General features: G+C 40.8%; 1 protein-coding gene and 2 pseudogenes across 1 annotated transcript; all 3 read left to right on the top strand.

Moving 5' to 3' along the window:
• The first annotated feature begins 5009 nt into the window (after positions 1 to 5009).
• LOC136175372 (olfactory receptor 10AG1-like) lies at positions 5010 to 5980 on the top strand (annotated as a pseudogene).
• Positions 5981 to 10095: 4115 nt separating this feature from the next.
• On the top strand, positions 10096 to 10786 carry LOC136175371 (solute carrier family 25 member 3 pseudogene; annotated as a pseudogene).
• Positions 10787 to 22576: 11790 nt separating this feature from the next.
• LOC136175370 (olfactory receptor 10AG1-like) lies at positions 22577 to 23536 on the top strand. The gene has a single exon (XM_065945694.1). The coding sequence runs from the start codon at positions 22586 to 22588 to the stop codon at positions 23534 to 23536; it is 951 nt and encodes a 316-aa protein (XP_065801766.1). The 5' UTR covers positions 22577 to 22585.
• The last annotated feature ends 1526 nt before the right edge of the window (positions 23537 to 25062 follow it).

Here is a 25062-nt window from a genome sequence, read left to right as displayed (position 1 = left end):
CCCTATCAAGCTACCAACGGTATTTTTCACAGAACTACAACAAATAAATTCACAATTTCTATGGAACTACAAAAAACCTCGAATAGCCAAAGTAATCTCGAGAAAGAAGAATGGAACTGGAGGAATCAACCTGCCTGACTTAAGGCTCTACTACAAAGCCACAGTTATCAAGACAGTATGGTACTTGCACAAAGACAGAAATATAGATCGATGGAACAGAATAGAGAGCCCAGTCATGAGCCTATGGACACCTTATCATTGACAAAAGAGGCAAGGATATACAATGGAAAATAGACAACCTCTTTAACAAGTGGTGCTAGGAAAACTGGTCAGCCACTTGTAAAAGAATGAAACTAGAACACTTTCTAACACCATACACAAAAATAAACTCAAAATGGATTAAAGATCTAAATGTAAGACCAGAAATTATAAAACTCCTATAGGAGAACATAGGCAAAACACTCTCCGACATAAATCACAGCAAGATCCTCTATGACCCACCTCCCAGAATATTGGAAATAAAAGCAAAACTAAACAAATGAGACCTAATGAAACTTAAAAGCTTCTGCACTACAAAGGAAACTATAAGTAAGGTGAAAAGACAGCCCTCAGATTGGGAGAAAGTAATAGCAAATGAAGAAACAGACAAGGATTAATCTCAAAAATATACAAGCAACTCCTGAAGCTCAATTTCAGAGAAATAAATGACCCAATCAAAAAATGGGCCAAAGAACTAAACAGACATTTCTCCAAAGAAGACATACAGATGGCTAACAAACACATGAAAAGATGTTCAACATCACTCATTATTAGAGAAATGCAAATCAAAACCACAATGAGGTACCATTACACACCAGTCAGGATGGCTGCTATCCAAAAGTCTACAAGCAATAAATGCTGGAGAGGGTGTGGAGAAAAGGGAACCCTCTTACACTGTTGTTGGGAATGCAAGCTAGTACAGCCACTATGGAAAACAGTGTGGAGATTTCTTAAAAAACTGGAAATAGAACTGCCATATGACCCAGCAATCCCACTTCTAGGCATACACACCGAGGAAACCAGATCTGAAAGAGACACGTGCACCCCAATGTTCATCACAGCACTGTTTATAATAGCCAAGACATGGAAGAAACCTAGATGCCCATCAGCAGACGAATGGATAAGGAAGCTGTGGTACATATACACCATGGAATATTACTCAGCCATTAAAAAGAATTCATTTGAATCAGTTCTAATGAGATGGATGAAACTGGAGCCCATTATATAGAGTGAAGTAAGCCAGAAAGATAAAGAACATTACAGCATACTAGCACATATATATGGAATTTAGAAAGATGGTAACGATAACCCTATATGCAAAACAGAAAAAGAGACACAGAAGTACAGAACAGACTTTCGAACTCTGTGGGAGAAGGTGAGGGTGGGATGTTTCTAAAGAACAGCATGTATATTATCTATGGTGAAAGAGATCACCAGCCCAGGTGGGATGCGTGAGACAAGGGCTCGGGCCTAGTGCACTGGGAAGACCCAGAGGAATCGGGTGGAGAGGGAGGTGGGAGGGGGGATCGGGATGGGGAATACTTGTAACTCTATGGCTGATTCATAGCAATGTATGACAAAACCCACTGAAATGTTGTGAAGTAATTAGCCTCCAACTAAAAAAAAAAAAATAATAAAGAAAGAAAGAAAGAAAGAGAACTGTAATAACAGCAACACCAGAATTCCAGGAACATTTCTAGGCAGAAGTTGGATAAATCCTGAAACTATTATATGTTGAGAAGATTGAGAAGGAAATTAAGAAATCCTCTCTTTTTTCTGTCCCTCCTGCCTAATTAAAAAAAAAAAAAAGACTTTTTTTAGAGAAAAGAGATATCTAATGGGGGGGGGCAGCATTTAAAAATACTGATATGTCAATAAGATGTGATTGGATCTCTCTCTTTTTATAGAGAATAGCAAATAAAAGTGATATCTTAAAGCATTACGACATTTTTGGGTAGATACTGACGTTTCACAAGCTAAAAATGTCAGTGGACAGCTTCAGAAATTATTTTCACTTTGGCTTGGCAACTAATAAACCATATTTAAACTAGTTACCACATTCAGTGGTAATAGCTTGACAAAAATCTGTATCTGTATTACTTGTTTTAAAATACAATGAATGTGTGCAAATACTACCAATGCTTTGTAAATTACAAATATCTTTATTAGCAACATAATCTTTTGTTACCACTTTGCATTGTACTATTCCTAAAACAAGTCACTTAAAATCCTGAGAAACTAAGCAAACACAATTTTATTATTTAGAAACACGAAAACAGATATTCATTTATGTAGGTATATATGCTTGTCTGTGTGTGTGAGTGTACTTTAGGATAATATTGCTTTTGTGGACTGAAGTCAACTGACAACAAAGAATGGGAAGGTCAATAATATGTGCAAAATCTTTTCAAGATTAATAGCCTGTTTCGGGGAAAGTGAAAAGTGAATATGTCTTCATTGTGCATCTGGATTGTATTAATAGCTATGGATTCTTTGCTGGAAAAGAAAGTTCAGGGAATAATGGTAGACATCTCTTTCTTTCCTTTTTTTAAAGGTATCTGTATATTTATATTTATATAGGTATCATATGTATAATTGTTTCTTGGAATACTGTTTTGCTATATGTAACCTTTAAATTGATAAACTATTTCTTTAGCTGTGACATGAAAGCATGTAAGCTTATTTCACTATCATATAATTAGTACAGAGAATATATATGGAAATAGAATAATAGAATTGGAAGATAAAGAGCAGGTGAACATATAGTCTAAGGGAAAAGTTGAAAAAAATATATAAATTATGAAACAAATTTTAGAGAGATGATGTTGAAATTTCAAAAAGGAAGATGATTGAGCTTTTCCATAATAAGCTTTACACACAAAAGATATACATATTTATATATGTACATTTATATTTCGTGTTTAAAGCATTTGGATAGATGATAGATACATAGATAAAAAGAATTTGTGTCTGTGCATGCAGTACCTCAGATGTGAACTTTTCTAGGTGGATTCATTGAACTAATTATGTTTAGAATGATTAAAGTTGTCATATATGCCCTTCCTCAGTGTCTCAGTGGTAAAAAAAATCAGACTGAAGTGCAGGAGCTGCAGGAGACGTGGGTTTGATCCCTGGATTGGCACGATAGCTTGGAGAAGGGCATGGCAACCCACTCCAGGATTCCTGCCAGGAGAATCCCCTGGATAGAGGAGCCTGGCTATCGACAGCCCATAGGGTGGTGCAAGCAGACACCGCTGAAGTGACTTAGCATGCACACACAAGGTTGTCATATATAGGCATGTTGTTGTTGCTATTCAGTCGCTCAGTCCTGTCCGACTCTTTGTGAGACCACGGACTACAGCACGCCAGGCCTCCCTGTCCTTCACCATCTCCCAGAGCTTGCTCAAGCTCATGTCCATAGAATTGGTGATGCTACCCAACCATCTTGAACTCTGTCGTCCCCTTGTCCTCCTGCCTTCAGTCTTTCCCAGCATCAGGGTCTTTTCTAAAGAGTCGGCTCTTCGCATCAGCGGTCAAAGTATTGGAGGTTTAGCTTCAGCATCAGTCCCTCCAGTGAATATTCAGGATTGATTTCCTTTAGTATTGACTGGTTTGATCTTCTTGCAGTCCATGGTACTCTCAAGAGTCTTCTCCAACACCACAGTTTAAAAGCATCAATTCTTTGGCACTCAGCCTTCTTTATAAAATGTGTCTTTGAGGGTCATTATTCTGTGAGAGCCAACATACTTGACAAAACAGAGAATCAATTAATAACTGCCTCATATATTGGATTTCCATACTGAAAGTATATGTAAACATTAGCAAACCACTGAATACCTAGAAGAAATGGAGTAGCCATCATAGTCAACAAAAGAGCTCAAAATGAAGTACTTGGATGCAATCTCAAAAACAACATAATTATCTCTGTTCATTTTCAAGGCAAACAATTCAATATCACGGTAATTCAAGCCTATGCCCCAACCAGTAATGCTGAAGACGCTGAAGTTGAATGGTTCTATGAAGAACTACAAAACCTTCTAGAACTAACATCCAAAAAAAGATGTTCTTTTCATTATAGGGGACTGGAATGCAAAAGTAGGAAGTCAAGAAACACCTGGAGTAACAGGCAAATTTGGCCTTGAAGTACAGAATGAAGCAGGGCAAAGGCTTATAGAGTTCTTCCAAGAGAGCGCACTGGTCATAGCAAACACCCTCTTTCAACAACACAAGAGAAGACTCTACACATGGACATCATCAGATGGTCGGCACCGAAATCAGATTGATTATATTTTTTGCAGCCAAAGATGGAGAAGCTCTATATAGTCAGCAAAAACAAGACCGGGAGCTGACCGTGGCTCAGATCATGAACTCCTTATTGCCAAATTCAGACTTAAATAAAAGAAAGTAGGGAAAACCACTAGACCATTCAGGTATGACCTAAATCAAATCCCTTATGACTCTACAGTGGAAGTAAGAATTAGGTTTAAGAGACTAGATCTGATAGACAGAGTGCCTGATGAACTACGGACGGAGGTTCATGGCATTATATAGGAGACAGGGATCAAGACCATCCCCAAGAAAAAGAAATGCAAAAAAGCAAAATGGCTGTCTGAAGAGGCCTTACAAATAGCTGTGAAAAGAAGAGAAGCCAAAAGCAAAAGATAAAAGGAAAGATATACTCATTTGAATGCAGAGTTCCAAAGAATAGCAAGGAGAGATAAGAAAGCCTTCCTCAGAGACCAATGCAAAGAAATAGAGGGAAACAACAGAATGGGAAAGACTAGAGATCTCTTCAAGACAATTAGAGATATATTTTCTTAAAAATATATTTAACATTAATGAAAAATATATTTCACTACATTTTCACAGGTCTTATTAGTAATAGGTTTTGTTTCTTTAGGGAATTGGAAAAACAAGAGGACATAGAATCCTGTTTATACATAAGGAAACAAAAGTCAAAACGTGAAATAATGTTACTTTTGATTGAGTCATTCCCACAGAGGAAATATGAAGAGATGGAAGCAGAAGACAACGTATCCACAGCTATACAATTTGTTCTCCTGGGGTTTTCTGGACCTTCCAAACTTCCAAGGGTTACTATTTGGGATGTTCTCCATCATTTACATCATTATCTTAGGTGGAAATAGCCTCTTAATAATAATAACTTGCCTTGACCCTGCACTACAAAAACCCATGTGTTTTTCTCTGGCAAATTTTTCCTCCTTGGAAATCTGTTACACATCCGTCACTCTCCCTGGGATCCTGGTGAAACTTTGGACTCAGGATGGGGGCATTTCAGTGCTGGCCCATGCTGCCCAAATGTGCTTCTTCCTTATCCTCAGAACCACTGAGTGCTTCCTCCTGGCGGTGATGGCCTGTGACTGCTGTGTGGCCATCTGTGACCCCCTGCACTCTCCCCTGGTCATGACCCCAAAGACGTGCCTCCAGCTGGCTGTGGGCTCCTGGGCCAGTGGTATTCCAGTGCGGATAGGGCAATCGTGCTGGATCTTCACTCTGTTTCTGTCATTCGAACCAGATTAACCACTTCTTCTGTGACGTGCCCCCCATTCTGAAGCTGGCCTGCGGGGACACTTCTGTGCAAGAGCTGGCAGTCTATGTAGCAGTTCTGCTGGTTGCTGCAGTGCCTTTTATGTTAATACTTGCCTCTTACAGTAAAATCATCTGCACCATTCTGAGGTTGCCAACAGCCAGAAGAGACAAAGCCTTCTCCACGTGTTCTTCTCACCTGTTGGCTGTGCTTTTATTCTTTGTATCTGCTGCCATTACCTACTTAAGGCCCAAATCCATTCACACTGCAGGAAGTGACAGACTGCTCTCCTTGTTCGACACCATAGTGACTCCGGTGTTAAATCCCATGATATACAGCCTTCAGAAAAAGGATGTGATTGCAGCATTGAGACAATTGTCACTTAAAATATAGATTGAAGGCAGGAGGAGATAGTGCAATGGCATCACTGACTCAATGGACAACAGCTTGAGCAAACTCTAGGAGACAGTGAAGGACAGGGAAGCCTGGCATGCTGCAGTCCATGGGGTTACAAAGAGTTGGACTTCACTGAATGACTGAAAACAATAAAAGTATAGTGTCGTGAGTATACTTATAAATGTTTTAAATGTTTACCACAGAGTTATCAGAGAATGGTTTTGAATATTTTCCCCTTAAAAACTTAACCATTTCTAGCTTATAAGTGTGAGGCGAACAGAAGTAACGCAGCTTAGATTAGAGTAGGCCTTCCTACTTGGTAAGATTATCAGGCCACCTGGATACAACCAATTAGCTTTCACTTAACACTGACCACTGTTTGCCAATTAGGACCAATTAGCTTTCACTTAATACTGACTGCTGTTTGCCAATTAGGAAATTAGGAATGGGGCAGAAACCCCCAGGAAAGTCCTGCCCGCGCGAAAGTTTTGACCAATGAAATTGCTTTGCAACTTGTAACCAATCCGCATAAACCAACAACCAACGGCATGTGCTCACCCTATAAATTTGTGTAACAGCTTGGGCTTGGGGCTCTCTGACCCGCACCAATGCGTTGGTTGCGGCAGAGACCCTGGCTCGAGTCAGTAATAAACTTTCCTTTTTGCGAGTTGCATTGTTTTGGAAGCCTTCTCTCTTCCCGCTTGGGGATTCGGACATCGGGTATAACATTTGGGGGCTCGTCCGGGATCCCTTGACCGGGGGAAGAGAACACTTCCAGGACAGAGGGGAAGGATAGATAATAGCACCGGTGCTCAGGAAAACTCAGGGGGCCCAAAAACCCAGCGCTGTGTTGTCAGCCGACGTTTGTCTGTCCGTGTGTTTGTCTTTGGCTCTCCGTGTTTGTGTGTGTGCCGGCATTTTCTCAGGCAGGACAGGAAAGTTCAGTGTAAATCTGAGGCCCTACTGTGAAGCAGGAAGGTATCTGGCACAGAAGAAAGCTTTCTATAAAGGGGGGAATGGATTAAATGTTCCAGCCGGCGTAAGACCGAGGCCCGCGAGCGCGCTGGAAGGCAGCTGGCTCTGTGGGAAGGAGAGTTCCTCTCCTGCTCCTGAGTCTGGTGAGAAAACTCAGGGGGCCTGAAAACCCAGCGCTGTGTTGTCGGCCGACGTTTGTCTGTCCGTGTGTTTGTCTTCGGCTCTCCGTGTTTGTGTGTGTGCCGGCATTGTCTCTGGTCTCGTTCCTACTCTTTTCAGGAGTTTCAGTGAACAGGTGAATGGTTGTGTCGGCAATCGATGAGTCCAGGCCAGGGCTACACTCTGGCGGACTCTGAAGGCCGTACAATAAGTGAGCCTCAGTAACTAGAGCCCGATCGGGTGAAACTCTCCTTTCACTACGATTGTCAGCAGCTGTTGCAGGTGCTCTTCACCACAGAAGAACAGGAGTGAATTCTGGCTGAAGCGCGGAAACGGGTCCCGGGGCAGACAGGAGGCCAACCGTCCAGCCTCATCTCATGGACGAGGGGTTTCCTCTGTTGCGGCCTAACTGGGATTTTGAGCGAGTGGACGGTAGGGAGCATCTCCGAGTGTACCGCTAGACTCTGATGACTGGCCTGCGGGCTGCAGCAAGAAAGCTGACAAATTTGGCAAAGGTAAATTTAGTAAGGCAAGAGCCTACTGAGAGCCCGGCAGCCTTCCAAGAGAGGCTGATGGAAGCTTTCAGGCAACATACACCTATGGACCCCCAGGCTGAGGAGTCACGCGCTGCAGTCCTGTTAGCGTTTGTAAATCAGGAGGAAATTACAAAAGATAGAGGGATTGGGAGAACAGATGATACAAGATTTACTGAAAGCAGCTGAAAAGGTATTTAATAATAGGGAGACCCCAGAAGGAAGGGAAGAACAAATTTGACGGGAGGAAAGGGAATTAGCTGAGAGGATCAGGAAGGAAGGAAGATAGAGAACACAGAGAAAGGGAAAACTGGAAGAACCAGAGGGAGCTAGCCCAGATTCTTTTTTGTGGGATAAAGGCAAGAACAGAGTTGAGGGAACATTGAGACCCCTGGACGAGAGAAAAAGAGAAACCAGAAAGGCAGGCCCTAAAGAAAGATCAGTGCGCCTACTGCAAAGAACAGGGGCACTGGAAAAACGAGTGCCCTAAGAGGGATCCGAGGAGAGGAACGACCCAGAGATAGAGAATCTCCCCTAGAACTCGAGTTCTATATGCGGGGGAAGACAATGACTGGGGGAGTCAAGACTCGGCACCCCTCCCCGAGTCCTGGGTAACCATACATGTGGAGGGGAAACCCGTTGGCTTCATGGTAGATACTGGTGCCCAACACTCTGTTTTAAATAAAAAACCGGGACCAATGTCTAAGAAAACCAGCTTGGTGCAAGGAGCCACGGGAACATAAAGATATTATTGGACCACAGAACGAAAAGTAGATCTGGGGACCCACCAGGTGTCCCATTCGTTTTTGGTGATACCAGAATGCCCAGGCCCTCTACTTGGAAGAGACTTGTTGAATAAATTTAATACTCAGATTCATTTTGACCGATGGCATTCCCTGTGGATATGTTGGATAATTGCAGTCATGAGGAACTGGAAAATTCTGCTGAAGATTACATGTTAGATCTGAGGTGTGGGGACCATGAAAATCTGAAATGTTTTCCTATTAGCCTGTCAAATGTAGGCTTTGTACCTCTCTATGGTAGAGATCAGACGCAGAAAGTTCTTGCTCTTTTTGCACCTGAGGACTCACTCACAGCTGTGGCACTTTACCTTGCTGATCAGTGGTGGGCTATTGATGATATTGTGAAAACATCTGTCCCTTCTAGAGAGGGGCTGAGGCAGGTGAGAACTCTTGGGGAGAGAGTGGTTAAAGCAGGAAATGGAGAGAAATGAGATCCCATTCCTGTGTCATAGCAGTACTGATTATGCTAAGATTCTGTGGAAGAAAGGAGAGGCCATTGGGTTTTTTTCGGTTAAGCCTACAGAGCTGGGAGAATGACAGTCATGGATGGACTTGGACAGCCGATACATGTCTTATCCCTAGCCTTAAGGAATGAATAAATACCCGTTGGCCTGGGCTGAAACGCCAAGGATGGGACCTGCCAAACAGAGACATCTGGTCATCATCAAGCTAAAGGCCTAGGCGACTCCTGTGAGGGTGAGACAGTACCCCATGAGCCAGGAAGCTCGGCAGAGGATCACTCCCCACATTCAAAGTCTCATGGATGCCGGAATTCTCAAGTGGTGTCAATCCCCTTGGAACACCCCCTTACTGCTGGTGAAGAAGCCAGGGGGGACAGATTACCTGTGAGAAGTCAACAAATGGGTGAATGACATACACACAACTGTCTCTAACCCGTATACCCTCCTGAGCAGTTTGCTGCCTGAGTACACTTGGTACACTGTGTTGGACTTGAAAGATGCCTTTTTCAGCCTACCCCTGGCGGCCCAGAGCCAGGAGATATTTGCCTTTGAGTGGACCGAGGGGGAAGGCCAGCCAGTAATACAATTAACTTGGACCTGCCTCCCACAGGGGTTCAAGAACTCCCCTACCTTGTTTAATGAGGCTCTGAGTGAGGACCTCTACGAATATCAGACTTGCCACCAAGAGGTCATTCTGCTACAATATGTAGATGACCTTATGTTGGCTGGAACCACCAAGGAGGCATGCAGCCGTGCCACTGGGGACCTCTTAATACTGGCTGAGGCCCTGGAGGCATGAAAAGACATAACTGATGTACCCCTAGACAACAGTGAGCTAGTATGGTTCACTGATGGGAGCAGCTATGTAAAAGATGGGCAAAGGAAAGCTGGAGCTGCCACAGTAGAAGAGTACAGTTGTGAATATGGCTCCGTGAAGTTTTATGCACTGTGTGGCTTTGGTGGGGTCTTTAGTTGTGGTCTGACACACACTGCTGTTGTTCCTCTGGATTTAGTGAAATGCCATATGCATTTCAAGGGCATTTTAATGGATTTTCAGTTACACTCAAAAGGGTGGTTTCCGTGGTTTGGCCAAAGGATGGGCCCCGACCTTCATTGGCCACTCCCTGCAGGGGCTCTGCAAGTTTGGCTTTTATGAAGTCTTCAAGGTTTTGTACAGCAACATGCTTGGTGAGGAGAATGCCTATCTGTGGCACACATCACTGTATTTGCCTGCCTCTGCCAGTGCTAAATTCTTTGCTGACATTGCTCTGGCTCCTATGGAAGCTGCTAAGGTTCGAATTCAAACCCAACCAGGTTATGCTAACACTCTGAGGGATGCAGCTCCCAAAATATATAAGGAAGAAGGCTTAAAGGTGTTCTACAAGGGGGTTGCTCCTCTTTGGATGAGACAGATACCATACACCATGATGAAGTTTGCCTGCTTTGAACGTACTGTTGAAGCATTGTACAGGTTTGTGGTTCCTAAGCCTGAAGTGAATGTTCAAAACCAGAGCAGCTGGTTGTCATATTTGTGGCAGGTTACATAGCTGGAGTCTTCTGTGCCATTGTTTCCCACCCTGCCGATTCCGTGGTGTCTGTGTTGAATAAAGAGAAGGGTGTCAGTGCCTCTCAGGTCCTCAAGAGACTTGGATTTAGAGGTGTATGGAAGGGACTCTTTGCCCGCATCATCATGATTGGCACTCTGACTGCACTGCAGTGGTTTATCTATGATTCTGTGAAGGTCTACTTCAGGCTCCCTCGCCCTCCTCCCCCTGAGATGCCAGAGTCTCTGAAGAAGCAGCTTGGGTACACTCAGTAGATAAATGAAAGCAAATATGGACTGAATCTGCGTGTTGATCAGTGTTTGAGGAAAATGCAACTGGACAAGAGATAATCCAGGCTTGCAAAGCATGCCAGCTGATGAGGACAGGGAAAAAGCAGCACACGGGAATGAGGTACCAAGGGGAAGAGCCAGGGCAACACTGGGAGATAGATTTCACTGACGGATGGCCTGGCAAGTACGGGTATCGCTATCTGTTGGTTCTGGTAGATACCTTCTCGGGATGGGTAAAAGCCTTCCCCGTTAAGGGAGAGACAGCAACAGTGGTTGCTAAAAAGATCTTAGAGGAGATAGTGCCTAGGTATGGGCTGCCGGTGACTATGGGCTCTGATAACGGACCTGCCTTTGTGAGTCAGATTGTACAAGGGCTGGCCCAAGCTCTGGGGATGAAATGACATTGTGAATATAATCCCCAGAGCTCAGGACAGGTTGAGAGAATGAATCGGACCCTAAAAGAAACTTTGACAAAGTTGGCAATAGAGACTGGCGCGGACTGGGTGACCCTCCTTCCCTTCGCGCTCTTTCAGGTACGTAACACCCCTTATAAGCTGAATCTTACCCCTTTTGAGATTCTGTATGGAAGACCCCCTCCTGTGTGTATTAGAACCTAGAGGGAAAGGCCCTTATGTTGTTCTTACCACTCCTACTGCTGTCAAGGTCAACGGGATTGGACCCTGGGTTCACTGCAATCACGTGCGGCAAGCCACACCGGAAGAACAGGAAAAAGCGCGAGCGGAATGGAAGGCGAGTCCTCACCCGTCAAATACTTTGAAACTGAAACTCGTCAGCTGGGAGGTCTCCTAATTCTCCTGCTGATCAGCGACGGGTAGACTCATGAGCTGCTCAACGAGACCTCAGGAATCCACCCTTCGAACACCTGGTGGCCAGACCTTTACTTTGACCTAAGGGGAATCTTCCCCGGGGAAGGACCCTGAGGGAAATACCCACAATTCGGGCCATGGGGAGCCGTGGGGACTGGGAGAAAACTCAGCCAAGAGGGGTTCTTCGCGTACCCGGGCAATGTAAGAAATAACTGGAAAATCTGTGGTGGCATGGAAAGCTATTATTGCATGAGCTGGAGCTGTGTAACCTCTTGTAATGGGCCCTGGGAATGGGACATAGGAAACAGAGATTTGGTAGCCCCGAGTGTGGCGCAATCCCCAGGGCCAAGTACCTCAGATACGGGGGCAATTTAACCAAGCTTCACTATCTCTGCAAGGCCAAGGGCTTTCCTCCCTACGAGCCGCTGTAGATGCAATCAGTCACTTAGAGAAGTCTTTGACTTCCTTGTCTGAGGTGGTCTTGCAGAATGAGAGAGGGTTAGAGTTGATTTTTGTCCAACATGGTAGGGTCTGCGAGGTTTCTTTGTAGACCATACAAGAGTGGTAAGAGAATCTATGATAAAAGTGAGAAAGGGACTGGCGCAACAAAAGAGAGAATGGGAAGCCCAGCAGATGGTTTGAGTCTTGGTTTCAACACTCCCCCTGGCTGACTACCTTAATTTCCACCCTCCTGGGTCCACTTATAGTGTCAGTGGCCCAAGATGGAAAAGAGGAAGATTCCTCTACTTGAACAACAGATGGGGGGAATGTGAGGCGAGCAGAAGTAACGCAGCTTAGATTAGGAGTAGGCCTTCCTACCTGGTAAGATTATCAGGCCACCTGGATACAACCAATTAGCTTCCGCTTAACACTGACCACTGTTTGCCAATTAGGACCAATTAGCTTTCACTTGATACTGACCGCTGTTTGCCAATTAGGAAATTAGGAACGGGGCAGAAACCCCCAGAAAAGTCCCACCCGCGCAAAAGTTTTGACCAATGAAATTGCTTTGCAAACTTGTAACCAATCCGCTTAAACCAACAACCAACGGTGTGTGCTCACCCTATAAATTTGTATAACAGCTTGGGCTCTGGCTTCTCTGTCCCGCACCACTGGGTTGGTTGCGGCAGAGGGCCCTGGCTCGAGTCAGTAATAAACTTCCCTTTTTGCGAGTTGCATTGTCTTGGAAGCCTTCTCTCTTCCCGCTCGGGGATTCGGACATCGGGCATAACAATAAGATACTTTAGATAGTTTAAAGTAATCCACCATTGACTGTGCTTAAATATTTTTTGGCTTCCCTGGTGGCTCAGACGGTAAAAACATTCGCCTGCAATGCAGGAGACCTGGGTTCGATCCCTGGGTTGGGAAGATCCAGGGAGGAGGGAATGGCTACCCACTCCAGTATTCTTGCCTGAAGAGTCCCCACAGATGGAGGAGCCTGGCAGGTTAATTAGTGAAGGGGTCTTCAATAGTTCATACCTAAATAATCCTCTATTGTGAATAAAGAGTAATGTTTGCTGCATACTTTATGAAAACAAAAGAGAATTCAAGTTGTTAAGACTTTTGGCTTAAGTATACCTTAAAATCTGAAAGATTCCTTATAGTTTTCCACTTTCATTTTTGGCACTTTTGATTCAATTGCATGGAAACTGACCAGTAGCAGTTAAATAATGACTGTTTGAAGGAGGAATTGAACAAGTGAATGAGTGATTGCATGTTACCATGCCCTATGTCAGAGGCCTGGCAAAATCTAGAGACTTCAAAGAATCAATAGTCACTAGGAGTATGTTTATTTAGCCCACTATACCCTCATGAGGAATTATTTCAATCATCATACCAAAAGAAAATTTTTCATACACTGAGTACTTTTCCTAACTGCACATTATAGAAGAATCTCCCCGTTTGTCTCAACACTTTACTTTGTACATATTTCTGTGTTCTATGTAGCAACTTTGGCCCCAAAATAATCTGCTTTGAATTATTTCATCTTTTCATGACTGTCTTCCAAGCTACCCCTATGCTATTTCATATTTTAAAAATAAAATATATATGCTTTAAATGTGAAGAAAATGTTAGAAGCTATTTTCAGAATTACACAAAGCTTCCACAATTGCATTTACATTGGTGTGCCTTGCCTAATCCTCTATATTTTTAACCTTCTCTTAGTGAAATAATATTTAAATCTTTGAACTGATATTCACCAGGAAAATGAGCATCTGTCAATAGAATCATTAACAGGTATCCTCCCAATTACATTCAGATGGCATGGTGATAAAGAATCTGCCTGCCAATGCAGGAGATGCAAGAGACAAGAGTTAGATCCCTGGGTTAGGAAGTTCCCCTGCAATAGGAAAGAGCAACTCACTCCAGTCTTCTTGCTTGTAAAATTCCATGAACAGAGGAGCCTGGTGGGCTGCAGTCTAGGCGGACATAGAGTCAGATACGACTGAGCACACACACACACACACACACAAGCACAATCAGCAACTCGTTTGGAGAATACGTCCACTGGAGTTCTTTTGACAATTATGCTCTTTTGTTGTTTTAGTTTTAATTGTGCACATGTGTATAAGGCAATGTTAGCTCCTGTTTTGAAGCTAGTTATGTTTCTCTTCTCAGTCCATTTGCTTGCTTTACCATCTAGGGAGTAAATATGGTGTACCAGGTTTAGTTACTTATGCATTTTATTCATAGTATCTATATGTATATATACCTTCTAATTAAATGTTTCATATGCTTATATACTTTCATATATAGTCTGTAATGTAATCTAGGATGATGATTATAATAAAGATGACAAAGATGACGATCTAGATGGAGAAAACAATATTAGTTTTGTTTCTGAAATTTAGGAAAGCAAGAATCACAACACCATAGAAATAGTGCTGTCCCCTAAGTTCACATTATGTATCTTCTCTGCTTCAAACAATTCCCCATTTACATTGTTACATAACATTGAGCAGCACTCCCCATGCAATAGGCAGGTCATTGGTGGACATCCATTTTAAATACAGCAGTGTGTACATGTCACTTTTTTTTTTTTTTTAGATTATGCAATTAAATGATATAATATGATATTTCTCTTTCTATGTCTGACCACACTCAGTATGATAGTCTCTAGAACCATCCATGTTGTTGCAAATGGAATCATTTTACTCTTTTGAACAGCTGAATAATAAACTGGGGAAAATTCTGAAAGAGATGGGAATATCAGACCACCTGATCTGCCTCTTGAGAATCTGTATACAGGTCAGGAAGCACAGTTAGAACTGGCCATGGAACAACAGACTGGTTCCAAATAGGAAAAGCAGTACATCAAGGCTGTATATTGTCACCCTGCTTATTTAACTTATATGCAGAGTACATCATGAGAAACGCTAGGCTGAAGGAAGCACAAGCTGGAATCAAGATGGCCAGGAGAAATATCAATAACTCCAGATATGCAGATGACACCACCCTGATGGTAGAAAGTGAAGAAGAACTAAAGAGCCTCTTGATGAAAGTGAGAGAGGAGAGTGAAAAATTTGGCTTAAAGCTCAACATTCAGAAAACTAAGACCATGGCATCCAGTCCCATCACTTCATGGTAAATAGATGGAGAAACAGTGGAAACAGTAGCTGACATTATTTTGGGGGGCTCCAAAATCACTGCAGATGGTGATTGTAGCCATGAAATTAAAAGACACTTACTCCTTGGTAGAAAAAGTTATGAAAAATTAAAATGCACATTAAAAAGCAGAGACAATACTTTGCCAACAAAGATCCAAGGCTACGGTTTTTCCAGTGGTCATGTATACATGTGAAAGTTGGACTCTAAAGAAAGCTGAGCACCAAAGAACTCTTGCTTTTGAAATGTGGTGTTGGAGAAGACTCTTGAGAGTCCCTTGGACTGCAAGGAAATCCAACCAGTCCATCCTAAAGAAGATCAGTCCTGATTGTTCACTGGAAGGACTGATGCTGAAGCTGATCTTCAATACTTTGGCCACGTTATGCAAAGAGCTGACTCTTTTGAAAAGACCCTGAGGCTGGGAAAGATTGAAGGCAGGGGAAGGGACAACAGAGGATGAGATGACTGATTGGCATCACCAACTCAATGGACGCGAGTTTGGGTAGACTCCAGGAGTTGATGATGGACAGGGAGGCCTGGCATGCTGCGGTTCATAGAGTCACAAAGAGTCAGACACAACCGAGTGGCTGAACTGAACTGAATATCAGGTTTTAGTACCATTAATGTGTGTGTTATGATTGACATTTTGGATGTTCCAAGGGAAGTGTGCTTTTCTTTTCTGTGAATGCATTTAACCCAACTTCATATCATGTCTGAACTTCTGTGGATATAGACACATGTGAATATAGACACATTTCATAAGCATCTTGCAAGAATTTAATATATTCACAAGTCAATGGGAAGAGTAGTAAGAAAGGCCCTGGAATGACCTACTGATATTTCAAAGAAAAGTATTGTATGTGTCTGTAAGTGTGACTTTCATAATTATGATATTCCACAGCTAGATATTTGATGATCTGAAAGCAGTTGTTCGACAAATATCTTACATTTTAAGTAGTATTTCATTTTGTAATCTATTTTGTTGTTGTTGTATAATTCTAACATGTAAAAGCATTGTTAAACCTGCAAACTTTACATATTTTCTTATAATTTGGTTCACAAAACTATGACTCCTTCATCATTACTTGAAATAGTAGCCCAAAGATAAAAATGATTTCAAGAGATACAGTACCTGTATCTGTACTGATCTGTGCTTATTTTCAATGTATTTTTTTTGTGAATATTCATACAGTCCTAATAAGCTCCTACATCTAAATTTTTTTCAAGATAAAGTCAGCAAAATGTTTATAAAAGCTCTCTAAAGGAAGAGTAAGTTGTCCCAATTGCCTTCAAAAATATAAAGTGAAGGTCAAAGTCCCTCCGTTGTTTCCTACTCTTTGTGACCCCGTGGACTATACAGTCCATGGAATTCTCCAGGCCAGAATATTGGAGTGGGTAGTGTTTCCCTTCTCCAGGGAATCTTCCCAACCCAGGGATTGAACTCAGGTCTCCCACACTCCAGGGAGATTCTTAACCAGCTGAGCCACAAAGGTAGTCAAAGAATATTGAAGTGGGTAGCCTATCCCTTCTCCAGGAGTCTTCCTGACCCAGGAAGGAAACTGAGGTCTCCTGCATTGCAGGCGGAATCTTTACCAACTGAACTATTAGGGAAGCCCAAATAGAAAATACAAGCTAAAAGGGAAAACATTTGAAAGTTGCATATATCAAATAGGAAATATATAGAAAGATTATGCAAATAACTCTCAAAGCCAACAGGAAGAAAAGAAGCAATCTAACATCAGATGTATGAGTTTTTTTTCTTCATTGGTATATCATTGGTATTCAATATTGTGCTAGTTTCTACAGTATAATAAAGTGGATTAGCTATATGTATACATATGTCCCCTCCTTCTGACCCCTGACATCCCATCATCTAGGTCACCGCAGAGCAATGAGTTGAGCTCCCTGTGGTTTAAAGCAGGTTCCCACTAGCTCTCTGGCCATCATCAAACAATCTACAAACAAGAAATGCTAGAGAGGGTATAAAGAAAAAGGAACCCTCTTGCACTGTTGGTGGGAAATTAAATTGACACAGCCACTGTGCAGACCAGTATGGAGGTTCCTTAAGAAACTAATATAGAACTGCCATTGACCCAAGAATCCCGCTACTGGGCATATACCCTGAGAAAACCATAATTCAAAAAGACACATGCACCCCAATGCTCATTGCAGCATTATTTACAATAGCCAGGACATGGAAGTAATCTAAATGTTCACTAAATGTACAAAACTCTTAAATAGATATTTTACTAAAGTGGACAGCAGAAGCCCAATACTCACATAAAGGATAGTCACTGCCATTAGTCATTATCAAAATGCAAATAAAAATAAAACTGAGATTATGCTGTGCATGTATTTCAATTGTTAGAATTAAAATAAAACAAATTACAAAATAATATAATTCAAAATTGGTGTGTACATATATAACACTTGAATAGTTTTCAATGAATGAGCATCAAATTTCTAAACTATGTCTTATTAATCTTCATAAGAGTATAAATCTATTCCCACTTCCTATAGTTAAAGCTAATATCTTTCTCCATTGTATTTTGTGAGTTTGTGTCTGTGAGTTTGTTTGTAGGGCGTAGTACAGAAAATACTGTTCTATTACCTGATGGTCTCTGTACTGAGAGTTGCCACAATTAACTTGAGGGCATCCTTGGCTGGGGAGACAATATAGTAACTTCTTGGAGTTATAGTTTGTGACAAGTGAGGGCAGCTGATAGAAATGGGAGTCTGGGCTGGACAGATGGCAGCACAGCTAGAAATATTTGCATCCTCTCTCCCAGTTCAGTGTGAAATTGTGACTAATGCTGATATGAGGGATCATGCCTGGAAATTCAGGATTTTGTTTCCAGTTTGCACACCTAAAAAGGAGTGAGTGAGCATTCCTTTGTATCCACCTGTCGTCCGGGAGGCACTGAGGACTACCTGACTCATGTGGACCTAGAGATGGAAGGTCCGTATTGAAGACGACACAACTGCCCCGACGGTCCTGGATTTCTTACTGCAGAACACTTAGAGAAAAGCAAAATTCCCTGTAAGGCAGTGTATATTTACATCTTTTTAGACCTTCTTTATTTTATAAAAGTAGTATATCAATCATCATAAATCATTGCTTTACAATGCTTATATTTCTTAGTAATTGTAAAATACAGGAAGAGAGACAGAGAATTTAGAGAATGCGTGGTATAGACAGGTATGGTTTTGTTGTTGTACCAAACTTCTTGAGTGGCATGCAGAAAGGTTTAGTTCAATTAGAAAGTAACTTGGGGAAGAAACTGATCCCAAGAGTAAGAATAATTCCTATTTAAAGAGCACTATTAGTTATGAAGATAGCAGATATTTTAGAGGGTGGTTAAGCCTGGTATCAAATACATGATGTCAAAAATTACCTAACTACCAAAAAAAAGAAAACCACAAAACATTCAGTTTCTATCAGCTTTTAACTCAATAGCTCAATTAATAAAGGTAAGCATTGTATTTAACTTCAATCTAAACAGGTAAGCATGATTCATTTCTGTCCAATGTCGAATTTAGTTTTAAATGTACCTATTTATATGTAACATCAGGCAAAAAACCCTCACTTCAGAAAATTTAGCAAGGAAACTTTTGTTGCTATTCTTGTTTAATTTCAAAACCCTGATTCAGATAGCCTTTTTAATTTTCTGATGCACATTATTATATTATCAAATAAAAAATTACAAAAGTACTTTATAATATAGTGGGCCACTATACCAAAGTTTACCAACCTCTGCATCACTATCATAATCATTTAAATGCTAACCATTATTAAGTGATTGCTATGTGTTATGTATGTATTTAAGAAGTTTGCATGTATCAAACCTGGGGATATCTCATTAAAATTAATTGTATATAACTAAGGAATAAGATAGTAAATGAACTTTATTAAAAGGATTTTGCATCCTATTAACATAAAATACTGTTTGTTAAAAATAACTTTTATGGTAACTGAATCTGACAATGCGAAAGAGATTTTGGTATGTTTTCATTTTAATCTTTAGAAACTTCAAATAAGGAATTCAGTTCAGTTCAGTTCAGTTGCTCATTGTGACTGACTCTTTGTGAACCCATGAACTGCAGCACGAAAGGAATTAGACTTCTGGAGTCACCAATTTTAGACTTTTACTTCCTATCTTCAATTTGATTTTACAAACCTGCTTTCAATAGCACCACGTACATTTTAATGATAGATGATGTACTTGCTTATTATAATCCTCACACAGTGGGAAGACCAGAAAAGCAAACATGAGTTATTTGGATAAAAGCAAAAGTAACTACACAAGCTGAATAATTTAGCGACTCTTCTTTCTGAGTGTGGCAGTAGTACTCTCTAAAGGTTCCTGGAAGTTGGAAACCAACATTGTGAGGTTTGCGAAGAAAAATGTTGATGAGATTGAGTTTATAAAACTAAGTGTAACTTGGGTAGGATTTGAATAACTTTAATATTTCTTAATTTAAATATGATTTTACATTGATAATTCCACTTAAGATTCATAAAATCTTGCTCTATTTGACACAGAAAAGCAAAGTTAAGAGTAAAAAAGATTTCAGTAAATTAAGAACACTGTATTTTTGATTGCGAGTTCTGTTTTTTGACTTCTTTGGCTGTTTTTTGAACCTGAGTTTCAGTATGATTTTCAAATGTTCTACCCTGTGTGAAAAAGTGAAAGTGTTAGTCACTCAGTTATGTCCGATTCTTTGCGACCCCATAGACCGTAACCCACCAGGCTACTCTGTTTATGGAATTCTCCAGGCATGAATACTGGGGTGGGTAGCCATTCCCTTCTCCAGGAAATCTTCTTGACCTAGGGATATTCGAATGTACTATCCTACTTGAACAGAAAGGAATAATTTAGATAGAAGTCCAAAAAATGAGAGAAGACCTTTTATCAAAAGAAGATACAATAAAATTAACAAACAAACAAACAAAAATGACTGACAGTAGTTTCTGAAGGCAGAGGTTAACTCATCAATGTAGGGCATGGTGCATACTGGACTGAAAAGACTGAGAGCTCATTCAACAAGCAGTTTTAATCAGTATCCAGGTATTACACTCTACATTGAATTAAACGGGTGAATAAACGTGGATAAAGGTGTCAGGATAAGGTAGTGAAAAAAATAGGCACTGTTTCACAGTCTTATACACATAAAGTCATATCTTAATAATGTCACCCGTCAGACCCCCTTTTCTGATCATTTTAAAGACTCAGCTAAAGCATTTTCATGTTTCTTAAAATCACATTTTCATTGAGAAAATTCTATAATAATGAGTTAAGTTTAAGTAGCTTTTGATCCTTAATATATATTATATGTAAAATATAAATACATATAAGTAGTCTGAAATATTGCAGATGATAAAACAGAGTCCTATTTAGCTTTTCTTCTCCTGCTGCTGCTGCTGCAGCTGCTAAGTCGTGTCAGTCATGTCTGACTCTGTGCGACCCCAAAGACACAGCCCACCAGGCTCCCCGTCCCAAGGGAGAAGGAATTCCTTGGGATGCTCAAGTTCTGGATGGACTGCTCCTTCTGCCCCACATGTGTGTCTACACTTCTGTAGCTGAAATGTTGACCCTCGTCCTCACTTAAAACTGTTAGAATACGGATATAGGTTTGTCTCTTCTTTGCAGTGGCTTTGTCTTTGTGAACTTTCAAATTAGTTAAGACATACCATGAAAGTTATGCATGATATACTGAAAACAATGATGTAATTTGTAACTTCTACAAGAGTGGGTGAAAAGAGTAAAATTTCTAGATACACACACACTCTATAAAAGGTACGCTTGAACTGTACTGGTCTAAAAAGATTGGTGATTCTTTCAACAAGCAATTTTAATCAGTATACAAGTACTACAGTCTACACTGAATTAAAAAAGTAAATAAAACAGGAGGGTACAGGAGCTTGTTCTGAATTTTGCATAGAAATCCTCACTTACATCTTGGGACTGTTGTAAAGAAACAATCAAGTTGATTCGTTTTAATTTATTCAATAAATTAAGGAATTACTTTTGAGAAAATATACTATATACTCCATAGAAAGATGTATGAATATCACAAGAAGCTTAAGATCTAGCTATAGCAAAGGACAAGTGCTTAACAAAGATGGGCAATCTCAACTCAACATATTCACATTCACATAAACAAACATATACACACACACAAAAAAAAAAAAAAAAAAAAACCCACAAGAATTAATGAATTAAATGGGGCCAGCAGAACAACAGCAATTATCAAGGATGTGAATAATTTAGGAAGATCTCAGAGATGAACTATGGCTGATGTTTCTTTCATGCAGTAAGTGTGTGAGAGTTGAGCATTCTAGTTAGAACCCCTAGCTGGAACATAAGTGCCAGATGTACCTACTTCTTCTCTCTTGGGTGTTCCTGGACAGAAAGATCAGCTTAATGATTCTTTCTTCAAGTTGGAAAATCTGAATTAAAAATTATGACTACTGGAACTTCCCTGGTGGTCCAGTGGTTAAGGCTCCCTGATTCCACTGCAAGGGTCCAGATCTGATCCCTAGTCTGGGAACTAGGATCCTACATGCCATATGGCCAAACTAAAATAAATACATGAATAAAAAGAGAAATTAGATACTAAAAAAAAATCTATGACTGTTGCTTTCATAGATGTTACATTGAAGTACACTCTTTTAAAAGATAAATCATATCCCATAATACTCAACAGTCAGCTCATTAATTTGGTTTTATGTTAAAAGAGCTAAATATGTGTAATGTCAAAGACAAACAAGATTTTGAAATACCAATGGAAGATCATCATTTTAAAAATTAACTACCTTTATCCCCAAAACAATTTTAAGTGGCTTACAAAATATTTACAGGAACAATAATATTAATTTTGAGTTGATGATAATGGAAAACAGAATAGGGAGGTGAAAATAGCATGTCAGTTGAAAACATGAAATCATTGTTACAACTGAACATAATTTTCAATTTGAATTTCTAAATGTTCAGATGAATAGCAAAATTGCAATCACACATCTTCAGAATCTAAGCAATAAATAATATATGGTAGAGAAAACAGAGACTGAAGTTTTTTCTTTCAGATAGATTTAATGATAAATAAATGTAGGGAGGCGTGAGGGGGGATCGGGATGGGGAACACATGTAAATCCATGGCTGATTAATGTCAATGTATGGCAAAAACCACTACAATATTGTTAAGTAATTAGCCTCCAACTAATAAAAATAAATGAAAAACAAAAAAAGGTATACTTCTCTGTACTTTTAGAGCACCTGGCATTATAAGTTTGGTTTTTATAGGGAAATGAAAAATAAGAACACATATAGTCTAGTTTATACACAAAAAGGAAGAGTCAATAAAAATGAAATGACAGTGCCTCTGATTGAATCATTCCCACAGATGAAATATGAAGAGATGGAAGCAAACGACAACATCTCCACAGTCATCCAGTTTGCACTACTGGGGTTTTCTGATCTTCCAGACCTACAAGGGTTATTATTTGGGGTGTTCACCATCACTTACATCATTATTTTAATTGGAAATGGCCTCTTAATAATAATAACTTGGCTTGACCCAGCTCTGCAGAAACCCATGTATTTTTTCCTGGCAAATTTTTCCTCCTTGGAAATCTGTTACGTGTCCGTCACTCTCCCTAGGGTCCTGATGAACCTCTGGACCCAGGACGGGAGCATTTCTCTGCTGGCCTGTGCTGCCCAAATGGGCTTCTTCCTGGTACTGGCAGCTGCTGAGTGCTTCCTCCTGGCGGTGATGGCCTGTGACCGCTGTGTGGCCGTCTGCGACCCCCTGCACTGTCCCCTGCTCATGACCCCAAAGACGTGCCTCCAGCTGGCTGTGGGCTCCTGGGCCAGTGGAATCCCAGTGCAGACAGGGCAAACGTGCTGGATCTTCACTCTGCGTTTCTGCCACTCGATCCAGATTAACCACTTCTTCTGTGACGTGCCCCCCATTCTGAAGCTGGCCTGCGGGGACACTTCTGTGCAAGAGCTGGCAGTCTATGCAGTAGCTCTGTTGTTTGTTGGCGTACCTTTTATGTTGATCCTTGCCTCTTATATCAAAATCATCTGCACCATTCTGAGGCTGCCAACAGCCAGAGGGCGAGCCAAAGCCTTCTCCACCTGTTCGTCTCACCTGTTGGTTGTGCTTTTATTCTTTGGATCTGCTACCATTGCCTACTTAAGGCCCAAATCCAGACACTCTGCAGGAACAGACAGACTGCTCTCTCTCTTCTACACCATAGTGACTCCTATGTTCAATCCCATGATATACAGCCTTCGGAACAAGGATGTGGTTGCAGCATTGAGAAAATTATTACTGAAGAAAGTAGTGTGATGAGTTTATTTTAAAATGCTTTAAATACTGGCCACAGGGTTATCAGAGAAAATTTTTTAAAAATCTCTACATTTCCCAGTTTAGAAGTTAACCATTTCTTTTTATACTATATTTTTCAATTCAGTTCAGTTCAGTCACGCAGTTGTGTCCAACTCTTTGCGACCCCATGGACCGCAGCACGCCAGGCCTCCCTGTCCATCACTAACTCCCAGAGTTTACTCAAACTCATGTCCATTGAGTCCGTGGTGCCATCCAACCATCTCATCCTCTGTCGTCCCCTTCTCCTGTCTTCAATCTCCCCTAGCATCAGGGTCTTGTCCGATGAGTCAGTTCTTCGCATCAGGTGGCCAATGTATTGGAGTTTCAGCTTCAGCATCAGTCCTTCCAATGAATATTCAGGACTGATTTCCTTTAGGAAGGACTGGTTGGATTTCCTTGCAGTCCAAGGGACTCTCAAGAGTCTTCTCCAGCACCACACAGATCAGCCGTGATTATTCCTACATCCCCCCACACACACACCATCCCCCCAGGTCATCACCTGAGACTGAAACTTCCCACCATCTCACTCCTGATTGTGCAAATATGTTGATGCTACTGTTCCACTCATCTCACTCTCTCCCGCCGCCACTGTGTAAGTCCATTCCCTACACATGTGTCTCCATTCCTTTCCTGCAAAGGTTCATCAGTATCATTTTTTTTTAGATTACATATATATGTATTACTTACTAAAGAAGGTTTTACAAAATCGTGGAATACTGCTGTCCCAGAAGTTCGATCACTGGTTTTCAATCTTCTCTACCAGATGTAAAGCAAGTTATTTAGCTATTATTTTTTCCTTTCATTCTTTTAAAGAACAAAATTAAAATGAACATGAAGCTTATTTAAAAGCACATGGCAAAAAATAAATAAATAAATAAATAAAAGCACATGGCTAGCTACACCATCCCACCAGAAGTATCGCTGTGTGAAATTAAAAAAAAAAACCAAAAAACTGTGTTTTACTGCACAGGCTTGAATACAATTCTAAAGGAGAAAATACACATTCATGTTTCACAGTGTTTGGTGGTGGTAGATTGTACCTCTTCAGTGACTTTTCAGCTGGTGCAGAAGCTCTTTTGTGGTAGGAAGTGTTGTTCAGAAGTACAAGTTTTAATATTTTAATTTGTGTGTTATGATTGAGCACTTCGATGTTTAAAGAGTGCTTTCCTCTGCTATGTATGTATTCAACACACCTTCATCTGATGTATGAACCTCTGTGAATATAATCAGCTGTGACTACAGACACATCTCATTAGTACTTTGCAAGAACTTAATATATAATAATGGTGTTAAAGGGAGAGTACTAAAAGAGGTCTTATTTTAAAGAAAAGAATTGCATGCTTCTGTAGGTGTGGATTTCATCATTAAGAGCATTTTTTTGCACAAATATCTACTATTTTAAAACATCTTTTATTTTGTCATCCAGTTTGTTGCTACTTCTATATGATTTTCACATTAAAAAGCATTGTTGAACATGCAGAATTTGC

The sequence above is a fragment of the Muntiacus reevesi genome, chromosome 9 (genome assembly GCF_963930625.1).
Source record: "Muntiacus reevesi chromosome 9, mMunRee1.1, whole genome shotgun sequence".
Taxonomy (NCBI): Eukaryota; Metazoa; Chordata; class Mammalia; order Artiodactyla; family Cervidae; genus Muntiacus; species Muntiacus reevesi.
This window is presented reverse-complemented; position numbering and strand designations above follow the sequence as displayed.